The sequence below is a fragment of the Hyla sarda genome, chromosome 1 (assembly GCF_029499605.1).
Source record: "Hyla sarda isolate aHylSar1 chromosome 1, aHylSar1.hap1, whole genome shotgun sequence".
Taxonomy (NCBI): Eukaryota; Metazoa; Chordata; class Amphibia; order Anura; family Hylidae; genus Hyla; species Hyla sarda.
The window spans coordinates 282694086-282708611 of NC_079189.1; the positions used below are offsets into that span (position 1 = coordinate 282694086).

The 14526-nt window shown below is 45.8% G+C and overlaps 1 protein-coding gene and 1 long non-coding RNA gene across 10 annotated transcripts in view; one reads left to right on the top strand and one right to left on the bottom strand.

Moving 5' to 3' along the window:
* CREB3L3 (cAMP responsive element binding protein 3 like 3) overlaps positions 1 to 14526 on the top strand; it is a 104040-nt gene that overhangs the window by 61937 nt on the left and 27577 nt on the right. For all 7 annotated transcript variants that reach the window (XM_056573856.1, XM_056573889.1, XM_056573899.1 and 4 more), the window contains 2 exons: positions 2724 to 2839; positions 2990 to 3115. In XM_056573856.1, the coding sequence (XP_056429831.1) occupies positions 2724 to 2839; positions 2990 to 3115 (242 nt within the window). The remainder of the gene's footprint in view (positions 1 to 2723; positions 2840 to 2989; positions 3116 to 14526) is intronic.
* The window catches only part of LOC130369136 (uncharacterized), a 77473-nt gene that overhangs the window by 46551 nt on the left and 16396 nt on the right, over positions 1 to 14526 (bottom strand). For all 3 annotated transcript variants that reach the window (XR_008892678.1, XR_008892677.1, XR_008892679.1), the window contains exon 4: positions 9858 to 10059. This is a non-coding gene — a long non-coding RNA (uncharacterized LOC130369136). The remainder of the gene's footprint in view (positions 1 to 9857; positions 10060 to 14526) is intronic.

Below are 14526 nucleotides of genomic sequence, written 5' to 3' on the forward strand. Positions count from 1 at the left end.
TTCGCTACTACAGGTTCTACTTTCTCAATGGTAATTCCCATTGTTCCATTTTAGCTGGATCAATCCTGTAAGCCATTTTGAACTTGGATCCTCGGTCTTGGCCTTTGTCTGGCTTTTTCCATTATGGACTTTAAGACCCGGTCTAAGTCCACTGTTAGATTTCAAAGTCAGAGTCTAAATTTGATGGACTTTTCTCTGAAGGAGAAAAATAAATCAGTTTCCTAGGCTGTTTAGCTTATTTGAAGGCCTCACCTCATATGCTCATATGCCTTCATATGCTCCCAAAACCAAGCAAAACATTTTCTGGCTTCATCTACTAGGACAGTTGATTTTTCAGAACTACATATACAGCACATATTGGATGCATAGTTTACAGGATGCCTATGTAGACAACTGATACAGCTTGGCTGACTTGTGCTGTACTAAAGGTGAGCATCTGAATGGAGCAGAACAGGCATCACAAACATCCTCAGGCAGATTATCTGCCAGTGGCTCATCACAATTCCTGCAGTATCTGTGTTTGCTCTTATATTTCCTCTTACGAGAGGCAGAAGCATTAGACATCTGAAAGAAACCTTAGAAATAAGGCTAAACACTTAGCCTTACTCAGCCCAAGCTAAACATTAGGACTTCCTGGCATAATAGAGCCCATCAGCTTAGATTACTCAGCCTAATAAGGCCCTGCACATGCTCACACCTGCCGGCCATGTATATCTGTTCTGTAACTCATAAACCCAGCAATGTACTGGCAAGTTGGAGCTTTAAAGGTGTACTCCACTGGCCAGCATTCGGAACTAAACGTTCCGAACACTTTGTTCGCGCTGTGGGGGTCGGCCACACCCCTTGTAAAGTCATGACCACGCCCCATATATGCAAGTCAATGGCAGGGGCCTCCTATTGACTTGCATAGAGGGGTGTGGTCATGACTTCAAGTGGGGCGTGGCCGACCCCCACAGCACAAAAACAGCTTTAGGAACATTTAGTTCCGAACACTGGCCAGTGGAGTACCCCTTTAAAATACAAGAGCAAGACGCTTTTTCTTAATGTATGCCAGGACCCCACATTGGCCACTTATGCATAACAGGGTAATACATTGTTTCTTCATGCGGCCTGGACCCTACACTGGCCAAAGTACTGCCTGACAGGACCCCGCTCTGGCTTTATAAGAATGCAAGGAGCATAGTATTGACCACAACATCTGCTAGTACACTGCACAGACAATACAGTTCACTTTGGTTTTTAATGAACAGGTGAACAAACCTGGAAGGGTACAAAGGATTAGAAAAAAAACACAATGGGGAGATTTATCAAAACCTGTCCAGAGGAAAAGTTGCTGAGTTGCCCAGAGCAACAAATCTTTCATTTTTCAGAGGCCTTGTTAAAAAGAAAGAAGTGATCTGATTGGTTGCTATGGGCAACTCAGCATCTTTTCCTCTTGACAGGTTTTGATAAATCTCCCCTAATGTGGTGTTGTTGCCTGGTTTATTAAGGCTAAATTTTCACTTGTTTTCATTGGCAAAAAAAAAAAAAAAGCCCTCCATTGTTTGCTGTTTTTTTTTTTTTTTTCTTTTAGCTCAGTTGCAGGTTTCCAAATTCGCAGCAAGCTGACACAATGCTGTCTATACAGATGGCTGTTTACTGCATACAGTTTAGGCAGATGTCCGCTTTCCCATCCTGGTCCATGTTTGGTAGCCCTGCTCCTAGTGTTACAGTCCCTAGAGGTAGGAATACAAAACAAGATGACAGAACAGGAACCAGAAATCAGGCTCTGTTCCCATTATGTGTTTTTAATATGCCTTTTGAAAACTCCACCATTTTTTTTTATACATTTTTTTTAATTCTTGGGGTTCCCCCTATTATCATTATCAGCCAGATACCAACCAACCAAGCAACCTCAGCCTAAATAAAACTTGACGCTCCAGGCCACTTGGTATTGGCTCTTCCCAGTACCCCTTTGTTGGTGGTTACTGGGGTAATAATTGTGCTCAGCCCAGCAAGAAGGGGAGGGAAGGGTGGGTTTGCAGTATAGCCACTAGCACAGTTTAGCCCTGCTTGGAGCAGGGACTCCCGTCACTATAGTGACGGTAGTCTAGGCTTATGTACACTGCACAGCAGTGCACTAATCTTTTGTTTTATTTTTTCTAGGTGGGCATTCCTAGGGTGGGGTCAGGGGACCAAAATATCCATTCTGTGCTTCTGTTAGGACAATGAAGAAATTTGTTTTAAGGGCATGCTTAAAGGGTGTTATCCAGGAATTGAAAAACAGTGGTAATTTCTTTTAAAGACTGCTTCCTGGTCTCCAGGTTGGGTGTGGTTCTGCAGCTCAGTTCCATTGAAATGAATGGAGCCAAGCTATAATACCACACCCAAAGTGGAGACAGACAGGGTGTGGTCTTTGAAAGAAAAAAGGTCTGTCTTGTGATTCCTGGATAACCCCTTTAAAATTGTGGATGTTAGTAATAAGTTTGCTTGTCTGGGGTATCTTATTCCAGAAAACAGGTACAGCACAAAGAAAGTCAGATGAATTTAAAAGTGCATTGTAAAATTGTTGCATAATTAAGTAGTGTAACTATGCTATTGTATGTGGCAAATAGGTACTTTGCAATCTGATAAAAGCCAGTGAATCTAGCAGGAGGGAAATAAAGTACTTATAAGTTTTTACTTTGGATGAATGGATGGATGGAGGCATAACCCTGATGTTATCTTCCAATGTTCTTTTTCAGACGTGTGGACAAGTCAGCTTTGTACTGAGGATATTATGAAGACTCATTCTCAAGGAAGAGATACATCACATCCTCTGACTGTAAAAGATCTTTTGCTATCAAATAACTTTGACTTGGTAAGCTATATAGTACATCTATTTAAAAGCGCATACAACTAATGCTTAATGACAATGTTATATTATTTGCTACTTAATTATCTGTACATATATCTGTAATGATCTGTACATATCCTTTTTTTTGCGATAAATATGTTTTCTGAAAAACAGCAGCCCTGTCTTTCATCGAATAGTCGGAATTCTGGTACTTGTGGAGAATTAGTTCTTACTGAAGATGAAAAGAAACTTCTTTCAAAGGAAGGAGTGACACTGCCTACCCAGCTACCACTAACAAAGGTAACATGCAGGAATACAGTACAATGCTTTAATTTCTCTCCTAACCATGGAAGAAAAGCACAAAGTATTGCACTGTGTCTTTATTTAACCCCTTAAGGACGCAGCCCTTTTTCACCTTAAGGACTGAGCCCTTTTTCGTATTTCTGACCACCGTCACTTTACGCATTAATAACTCTAAAACGCTTTTACCGAATATTCTGATTCTGAGTGTTTTTTCGTGACATATTCTACTTTATTTTGGTGGTAAATTTTTGGCATTACTTGCATCCTTTTTTGGTGAAAAATCCCCAAATTTCATGAAAATGTTGAAAATTTAGCATTTTTCTAACTTTGAAGCTCTCTACTTGTAAGGAAAATGGATATTCACAATAAATTTTACTTTTCTTCACAAATACAATATGTCCACTTTATGTTGGCATCATAAAATGGACATATTTTTGCTTTTTGAAAAAATCTGAAGGCTTCAAAGTAGAGCAGCAATTTTCAAAAATTTCATGAAAATTGCTAAATCTGAAGGGACAGATGTTACAGAACTACAACTCCCAGCATGCCTGGGCAATCCAGGCATGCTGAGAGTTGTAGTTTGGCAACATCTGGAGGGCTACCGTTTGGGCACCACTGTAACAGTGGTCTCCAAACTGTGACCCTCCAGATGTTGCAGTTTGGCCTTCCTAGTGGTTGCCACAGTAAAGATCATTTTACTTTCACTTTCAATCCCCCCCCACACCGTCGATTCCCTACCTGAGCAAGTATCCAGCAGGCTCCAGCGAAGATCCCGGGTCCCCAGGCATCTTTTCCTGCAGGTACGGCCTCCATCTTCTTCCCAGATCCCCTCGACATCCAGGGGCGGGCAGAACGGGGGGTTGCCATGGCAACCCCCTGTCCTGCGCTGCCATTGGTCAGAACTCCGTTCTGACTAATGGCAGGGGATAGGAGGAGATCGCAGCTCTGCGACCTCACTCCTATCCCTTAGGCTGATCGGGGCTGTTGCTGACAACTCCGATCAGCCCTATTTTCTGGGTGATCGGGTCACCAGAGACCCGATCAGCCCGGAATTGGAGAAAATCGCATGTCTAAATTGACATGCGATTTTCTCCGATCGCCGACATGGGGGGGGGGGTCTCAGGACCCCCCTGGGCGATGTGTCGGGGTGCCTGCTGAATGATTTCAGCAGGCATCCGGCTCTGGTCCCCAACTGACTAGCAGTGGGGACCGGATTTCCCACGGGTGTATGGATACGCCCTGTGTCCTTAAGGACTCAGAATGCATGGCGTATCCAAACGCCCTGTGTCCTGAAGAGGTTAATAAAGAAGCCAAATGGAAAAGCTATGTTTGAAAAACTAGTCTCTCACATCATTCTCTTCTTTAGGGTGTGTTCACACATGCATATTTTTTCATTGAAGTCAATGGGCAGCTAAATCTGCTGAAGCAGATCTGCAGCAGAAAATACACACGTGTGAAAGCACCCATACAATGTAACTTCAGTATATTAGTTTTGTGGGTGTGGTAGCGGGGTGTGATGAGGGCAGATGTTGTTACCCTGGGGGCAGATGCCATTAACCCCTTGCATTTGTGATGCCAGGGCGTGGTTTAGAATAAAACCCCCCGAAGGTATACAGCTGGATCCTGGGCTAGGCACGGGGGCAATAAAAACTCAGACGCCAAGTTACGGACAACGGTAGCTTTACTGAGGGTAAGCAGTTGGTAAAGTTTATACAGTTCAGCCAGGGCCCAAGAAGGTGATCAGTGATGCAGAGACCTTAAGGGCTTGCTGGAACTTGTGGTAGGACTGGACAATTGAATGCAGACCATGTTGACTTGACAGATGACAGGGACTGACTTGACTCATAAAGCTGTGGCTTTAGCTTAATTGAATTGATGGTGGCTGCAGGACTTGACTTTGAGGCCTCCAACACACTGGACACACACACTAGGCATGACTGCACTGGACCTCAGCAAAGACTTGTAAGGAAAAGAAGAAGAAGAGAGGCTAGCTCCACCCAGGGCTTATATGGGGAAGACTAGCAGGGAGCACATAGGTCACTCTTGGGATCACCTGGTCGCTGGTACCTCTTGGTAACAGTCACATGACATAACTCTTAAAGATACAACACATGTTATAATACAATACACTGCAGAACATATGTACAGGGGGGGAAACAGGTGCAAGGGGCCCTGGGGACACTGAAGAAGGCTGCCTGACAGGGCAGCAAGGGTACAGGGTAACATGTCCTGTACTGGGCGACCAAATTTGTTCATGCACAGTTTTCTTAACCCCTAGAGGACATAGGGCATAAATGTACGCTCTGGCTGCCTGGTGCTGTGTGCCAGGGTGTACATTTATGCCCTGCGACCAGTACAATCTATGAAGCAAGAGCAGGAGCTGCACTCACATCATAGACCTCATAGCTAATGGAAGACATCAGCAACCACACTGATGCCTGCCATTAACCCTTTAGTCACCTTGATCAATACTGAATACTCCATCTAATGTATTTGCAGCGCTTAGTTACATTTATTGGACCACCTGCAGCGCGATCATAGGGGTCCAATTAATGCTACACCTAAAATACATCACTATACACAAAAATGTGAGTCCCAAATAATAAATCTGAAAATAAGTCTATATACTAAAAGTTCATGTAGTCACCTACCAACAGCCTGTATAACATATCAGAACACAGGTCAAATACACAAGAATGCTCTACCATAAAAGTATTATACACAAGAATGCTCTACCATAAAAGTATTATACACAAGAATGCTCTACCATAGAAATAGATGATATGCACTATATATTCCCCATCCCAATGAGTTTCTATGTGACACTTTATACTGTAGCACATTCCCTTCCTCAGGGGACACAGATGTTTCTATAAGATAAAAGAGGCAGAGCTTTCCATGGGACAATATCTCTAGTACATAGCAGTGGGCAGACAATTTTAAGTCCAAGTGTTCACCTGGGTGAGTTGTGAGAAAGTCACAACTACTATGTTGGCATAAGGTAATGGGTGGTGCTGCTCCTCTGGTGTCAGCATAGATTCGACTCCAGCCGATGGGATAATGGATATGCAGGTGAATGGAAAAAACTGGGTAGATAGCGCAAACCACTTCCAACGTCAGATCAAGGTTCAATAGTTCTTTATTGTAGCCAAATACAACGCGTTTAGAGGTCCAAGCCTCTTCTTCAGGTAACAGGCTTACATACATACTCTCTCATAAACACACTCTATTTAAATGAATTTTGGCGGCAAAAACGGGACTACAAGCCACGCCCCAAGGGCGGGGCTAACTTTGAAAACACTGCCCAGAAGTTTGGCTCACTGACCGGTCCGAAACAATAGGAACTACGCATGCGCGATGGGACGTCAGGTCCCGGAGCCTTGCGGCAATAAGATAAAGCCGATCCCGTATTGGAAAGATGGTTTACACCAATATATTCATTTATTGTAACTATTTTATTGTTGTTGTTTTACTATTACAAGTGTTTTAAAGGGATTTTATGCAAATATGCAAATATGTCATGAGCCAAACTTCCGGGCAGTGTTTTCAAAGATAGCCCTGCCCATGGGGCGTGGCTTGTAGTCCCGTTTTTTTGGTGCCAAAATTCATTTAGAGTGTGTTTATGAGAGAGTATGTATGTAAGCCTGTTACCTGAAGAAGAGGCTTGGACCTCGAAACGCGTTGTATCTGGCTACAATAAAGAACTATTGAACCTTGATCTGACATTGGAAGTGGTTTGCGCTATCTACCCGTTTTTTTTCCATTCACCTGCATATCCATCAGGGGACATAGAGGGAGAAGTGCACAATTACATGTATACAATACAGTAATGAGAACACAGCATCTACTGATAACCTAGCCATACAACACGCCAATCAGTGCTGCATGTGACCAATATAAGAAGCAGCCGGTTAGTGGGTAGCTATACCATCCCCAGTATTGCCAAATTAGAGGGCACAAGTGGGCAGCCACCTGACAAAGAAGATATATATATATATATATATATAGTATAACTATCATGGCCCTCCTCTGTCTATATACTCAGATAAAGAAATGCAGTACATACTCCCAGGCCATCCATGGGACACATGGAAAGGAGACGCTAACTACAAATATAAACACATCTATAGAGGTAGGCTAAAGTAACAACTATACACTACTGGCCACCACAAACGATATAAACAAAACAATTACAATGTACTTACAGACTCAGATACGATATCTGATATAACGAACAGAGACTCTGCAGTGGCAGAGTTCTCGGTCAGTATCTAGGGATGCGCGCTCAGTGCACACGCTGGCATTTAATGCGTTCCGGCACCTGCCCAGAGATGGAGCTGCTTAGCTCCGATCAAATTAACCGTGTGGGGCAGCGGGTGCTATGGCCGAATATTCAAAGGATAAACTCAAACTGGTTGAAAGCTAGCAACGGAACACAAAGGGTGGTAAACAAAAAGTTAGGCGTACGTCTAACAAAAAGAACCCATCCTCCAGCCCCAACACTCTAGCATATATAGTAAATATAAGTACTGACTACTACAGAAGGACATAAAAGAGTAGAAACAACAGATGTTATACACATACCTAATATGTTCCCACATCCCAAACTGTTGTTGTGTATGGTTGTGTGAGAGGGGGTGGGCTACACTAAGGGTCCCACTAAAGCATAATTAAAGTTGAAACAATAGAGACATGGTTCCAGATGAGGACCGGCAGATAGGAACCGACTCAAAGATGCTAAATACCTATTAAAGAGGCAGTGTAGATGGTATAAAGCCAGAATAAAAAAAAAAAAAAAAGGGGTATAAGATGACAGACAGTCAGACACCGGGATGGGTAAGGAAAAACTATGATCAACAGGAATAGCAAGGTAGGCGAAGGGAGGGGGAGAAGGGAGGAATATAACTATATAGAGGGACCTAGTAGTCTCACTTATCCCTGCATTACCCTACAATAAGGACCCTAAGCCTAGACAGCATGGACACCCTAAAAAGTTGTAGTATACAGCAGCTGATAAGTACTGGAAGGATTAAGATTTTTAAATAGAAGTACGGTAATTTACAAATCTGTTTTACTTTCTGGCACCAGTAGATTAAAAAAGAAAATTGTTTTCCACCAGATTACCCCTTTAACTGAAATGACCAGAGTTTACCAGACCCCACTCTACTAGGACCATGTCAACCTCTTGGGTCAAATGAGGTATTGAGCAGATATGTCAAAGTGCTTCTTGCAGTACTCATTTGACATTTTTCAAACATTTTAAGTTAGACAATCGACCTTCACAGGGTTCAGTATTTGGTAAAACTTTTAATCATACTGTTAAGTTGTAGACACACCAAGGTATTACTATTTTACTAATATTATGGTTGTTACATAAAATCTACTCTATCCAGACCAATATGCCCCAACTACCCCTTCCCCATACAGCGACTATAAAATGGTAGATACCAGCTGTACACAGATTCTGCAGACCATATAAGTGATTACAATTACATCTAGCAACAGGAGAATACAGCAGCACACTGCTAGCACAAAGATATAGATAAAACATGAGTATATAGATAAAACATGAATATAGATAGAACATGAAAAGCTATACAGCTGTAGTGCAATAAATGAAAATATGAAACTATGAAATTATGAGGTACTTAGCTTGCAAATTTGGCGCCAAATAGCGTGGACCGTCCCACCACGGTAAGGTGACCTCATTCTGGGACGGACCCTACACTATGAATATGCCTCTGTGTGAATAGCTCAACAGGCATTGCAAGGTCTGAAACATCCAAGGCACCTTATATACACCTAATAGAGGTGGGTGGGGTGCAAGAGCCAACATGGAGGTAGCCACTCCCCCGTGTGTGTAATACAACCAAAGAATAAGTTGGCCAGCACTATTGATTCCAAACTATTGTATAGACCTGGCTTACAGGTGCAAGCTGCTGGGCTAAATATACAGCAACAGGAGAATACAGCAGCACACTGCTAGCACAAAGATATAGATAAAACGTGAGTATATAGATAAAACATGAGTATATAGATAGAACATGAAAAGCTATACAGCTGTAGTGCAATAAATGAAAATATGAAATTATGAGGTACTTAGCTTGCAAATTTGGCGGCCAAATAGCGTGGACCGTCCCACCACGGTAAGGTGACCTCATTCTGGGACGGACCCTCCACTATGAATATGCCTCTGTGTGAACAGCTCAACAGGCATTGCAAGGTCTGAAACATCCAAGGCACCTTATATACACCTAATAGAGGTGGGTGGGGTGCAAGAGCCAACATGGAGGTAGCCACTCCCCCGTATGTGTAATACAACCAAATGTATATTTAGCCCAGCAGCCTGCACCTGTAAGCCAGGTCTATACAATAGTTTGGAATCAATAGTGCTGGCCAACTTATTCTTTGGTTGTATTACAATGACATCTAATTACTCACAGGTGATGTCTTCACTTTTCTTTCTCTTCTTCATCTGGACTGAAGCATCATAAAGACTTCTCCAGCCATGACTCATCTCCTCAAACATTTTAGGATGCCCATGTCAGGGCTGCCATCAGAAATTTTTGGGCCCCTTACACAGCTCAAAGCCAGCAGCCCTTTTAGGTAGTAATAGCGAGCAGCCCCCTTAGGTAGTAAAAAGTAGCATCCTTAGATAGTAATAGCCATCAGCCCCCTTAGAAAGTGATGTGTAACAACCCCCTTAGGTAACAATAGTTTAATAAAACAAAACATTTACCTGGCTCCAGCACGTCCATGGCTTCTCTGCAAAGCATGTTCCTGGGGGAACGATTCATCAATCCGCGATATGAGACTTTTGTTTTCTCTCTGTAAGACCAGAATGTTGGAGCAGGCCCTCACTTATTAATACTCGACCAACCCCACACGTTGTCAAGTTCTTCTAGCTTTGTGAAATGTGCCATTTCCTGAGACTGCAGCTGCTGTGAAGAGATAAGTAGCCTATTAGTTACAGTTACTTCAACAGCCTAGGGGAAATATCCCCTCCATTAACCTTGTCCAAACGATCGGCAGCCATTTTGTCATTACTCATTGCAATTCCAAGTGTGATTTAGTCAGGAGGCATTTCTTTTTGCTACGGAGTAAATAGTGCTCCATAAACAATTCCTCTAGGTTGTGACACAGTTCAGACACCACTCAGGGTGGGATGGAAGCCGGTTAAAGCTTGTAGGTAGTTTTCAACGGGATGGAGCTCTTTTTTTTACTCCTGCCACACATCTCGGTGCCAGAACCAAAAGTACTCCCCCTCGCCCTAATAAAACCTCTACTATCTAGAGAGAAAATTGCTAATGTTGCTCCAATATTTACCAAAATAGCCCAGAGGAATGTACAGTCCTTAATCAAACAGTATTTAAATTGTAGTATAGATTACATTATTTGTACATTAGTTTATGATTAGTTTATGATTAATTGTTTACGATTAATTGTTTACGATTTATTGTCTGAGACAGCATAAAAATAAAGATTGCTTTTATATTGTTAAAGGCTTCCAACTATATATATATATATATATATATATATATATATATATATATATATGTTACGCCGAGCGCTCCGGGTCCCTGCTCCTCCCCGGAGCGCTCACGGCGTCTCTCTCCCTGCAGCGCCCCGGTCAGACCCGCTGATCGGGAGCGCTGCACTGACATTGCCGGCGGGGATGCGATTCGCATAGCGGGACGCGCCCGCTCGCGAATCGCATCCCAAGTCACTTACCCGTCCCGGTCCCCGGCTGTCTTGTGCTGGCGCGCGCGGCTCCGCTCTCTAGGGCGCGCGCGCGCCAGCTCTCTGAGACTTAAAGGGCCAGTGCACCAATGATTGGTGCCTGGCCCAATTAGCTTAATTAGCTTCCACCTGCTCCCTGGCTATATCACCTCACTTCCCCTGCACTCCCTTGCCGGATCTTGTTGCCTTGTGCCAGTGAAAGCGTTTAGTGTTGTCAAAGCTTGTGTTACCTGATCTCCTGCTATCCATATTGACTACGAACCTTGCCGCCTGCCCCGACCTTCTGCTACGTCTGACCTTGCCTCTGCCTAGTCCTTCTGTCCCACGCCTTCTCAGCAGTCAGCGAGGTTGAGCCGTTGCTAGTGGATATGACCTGGTTGCTACCGCCGCAGCAAGACCATCCCGCTTTGCGGCGGGCTCTGGTGAACACCAGTAGCCACTTAGAACCGGTCCACCGGCACGGTCCACGCCAATCCCTCGCTGACACAATGGATCCACAACCTGTAAGCCGAATCGTGACAGTAGATCCGGCCATGGATCCCGCTGAGGTGCCGCTGCCAAGTCTCGCTGACCTTACCACGGTGGTCGCTCAGCAATCGCAGCAAATTGCCCAACAAGGACAGCAGCTGTCGCAGTTGACCGCCACGTTACAGCAACTTCTGCCACTGCTACAGCAGCAACCATCTCCTCCGCCAGCTCCTGCACCTCCTCCGCAGCGAGTGGCCGCTCCTAGCCTCCGCTTGTCCCTGCCGGACAAATTTGATGGGGACTCTAGACTCTGCCGTGGATTTTTGTCTCAATGTTCCCTGCATATGGAGATGTTGTCAGACCTATTTCCTACAGAACGGTCTAAGGTGGCATTCGTAGTGAGCCTTCTTTCTGGAAAGGCCTTGTCTTGGGCCACACCGCTCTGGGACCGCAATGATCCTGCCACAGCCACAGTCCAGTCCTTCTTCGCTGAAGTCCGTAGTGTCTTCGAGGAACCAGCCCGAGCTTCTTCTGCCGAGACTGCCCTGCTGAATCTGGTCCAGGGTAATTCTTCAGTAGGCGAGTACGCCATCCAATTTCGTACTCTAGCTTCCGAATTATCTTGGAATAATGAGGCTCTCTGTGCGACCTTTAAAAAAGGCCTATCCAGTAAAATCAAGGATGTGCTGGCCGCACGAGAGATTCCTGCCAACCTGCAAGAACTTATCCATTTGGCCACCCGCATTGACATGCGTTTTTCTGAGAAACATCAGGAGCTCCACCAGGAAAAATACCTAGATCTCTGGGCACCTCTCCCACAGTATCCTTTGCAATCTACGCCTGGGCCTCCCGCCGAGGAGGCCATGCAAGTGGATCGGTCTCGCCTGACCCAGGAAGAGAGGAATCGCCGTAGGGAAGAAAATCTTTGTCTGTACTGTGCCAGTACCGAACATTTCTTAGTGGATTGCCCTATTCGTCCTCCACGTCTAGGAAACGCACGCACCCAGCTCACGTGGGTGTGGCGTCTCTTGCTTCGAAGTCTGCTTCTCCACGTCTCACGGTGCCCGTGCGGATTTCTCCTTCTGCCAACTCCTCCCTCTCAGCCGTGGCCTGCTTGGACTCTGGTGCCTCTGGGAATTTTATTCTGGATTCTTTGGTGAATAAGTTCTGCATCCCGGTGACCCGTCTCGTCAAGCCGCTCTACATTTCCGCAGTCAACGGAGTGAGATTGGATTGCACCGTGCGTTACCGCACAAAACCCCTCTTAATGTGCATTGGACCCCATCACGAAATGATTGCATTTTTCGTCCTTCCCAACTGCACCTCTGAGGTCCTCCTCGGTCTGCCATGGCTCCAGCTTCATTCTCCCACCCTTGACTGGACCACCGGGGAGATCAAGAACTGGGACTCTGCTTGCCACAAGAAATGCCTCTCCCCCCCTCCCAGTCCCGTTAGGCAAGCCTCAGTGCCTCCTCCTACACCTGGTTCCCCCAAGGCTTATCAGGACTGTGCCTTGCCTCCTCATGGCCCCCGTCCTGGTGACACCCTGCTTCGTGCCAAGCTTCACCCTCTGCCCTCCCTCCCCATTCCCACTCCTGCTGTACTGCCTGCCTTTGAGGAAACCCTACAATCACTCCCGGTGTCCTCGTCCCATGTGAAGCAGTTGCCGGACAAAGAAAGGGGGAGACCTAAGGTGGGGGGTACTGTTACGCCGAGCGCTCCGGGTCCCTGCTCCTCCCCGGAGCGCTCACGGCGTCTCTCTCCCTGCAGCGCCCCGGTCAGACCCGCTGATCGGGAGCGCTGCACTGACATTGCCGGCGGGGATGCGATTCGCATAGCGGGACGCGCCCGCTCGCGAATCGCATCCCAAGTCACTTACCCGTCCCGGTCCCCGGCTGTCATGTGCTGGCACGCGCGGCTCCGCTCTCTAGGGCGCGCGCGCGCCAGCTCTCTGAGACTTAAAGGGCCAGTGCACCAATGATTGGTGCCTGGCCCAATTAGCTTAATTAGCTTCCACCTGCTCCCTGGCTATATCACCTCACTTCCCCTGCACTCCCTTGCCGGATCTTGTTGCCTTGTGCCAGTGAAAGCGTTTAGTGTTGTCCAAGCTTGTGTTACCTGATCTCCTGCTATCCATATTGACTACGAACCTTGCCGCCTGCCCCGACCTTCTGCTACGTCTGACCTTGCCTCTGCCTAGTCCTTCTGTCCCACGCCTTCTCAGCAGTCAGCGAGGTTGAGCCGTTGCTAGTGGATACGACCTGGTTGCTACCGCCGCAGCAAGACCATCCCGCTTTGCGGCGGGCTCTGGTGAACACCAGTAGCCACTTAGAACCGGTCCACCGGCACGGTCCACGCCAATCCCTCGCTGACACAGTGGATCCACAACCTGTAAGCCGAATCGTGACAATATATATGTCTCTAGATACTTTTGTAAATATCACAATAGGAACCCTAAATCACCCCTATGGAAGAAATAGTCATGATCTAGAGGAAGGCAAAAAACCCTTATAAGGCTGATACCAATTGCCCCATATCAGGAGGAAAAATTAGTTCCAAAATCCAAATATGGCAATCAGAATAAATCCCTGGATCATAGTTTCATACACTGCTCAAAAAATAAAGGGAACACTTAAACAACACAATGTAACTCCAAGTCAATCACACTTCTGTGAAATCTCAGGAAGCGACACTGATTGACAATCAATATCCCATGCTGATGTGCAAATGGAACAGATAACAGATGGAAATTATAGGCAATTAGCAAGACACCCCCAATAAAGGAGTGGTTCTGCAGGGGGGTGACTACAGACCACTTTTCAGTTCCTATGCTTCCTGGTTGATGTTTTGGTCACTTTTGAATGCTGGCGGTGCTTTCACTCTAGTGGTAGCATGAGACCGAGTCATCAACCCACAAAAGTGGCTCAGGTAGTGCAGCACATCCAGGATGGCACATCAATGCGAGCTGTGGCAAGAAGGTTTGCTGTGTCTGTCAGTGTAGTGTCCAGAGCATGGAGATGCTACCAGGAGACAGGCCAGTACATCAGGAGACGTGGATGTGGAGCGCTGCCAGAGCCCTGCAAAATGACCTCAAGCAGGCCACAAATGTGGGTGTGTCCACTCAAAAGGTCAAAAACAGACTCCATGAGGGTGGTATGAGAAGGGCCCGACATCCACAGGTGGGGGTTGTGCTTACAGCC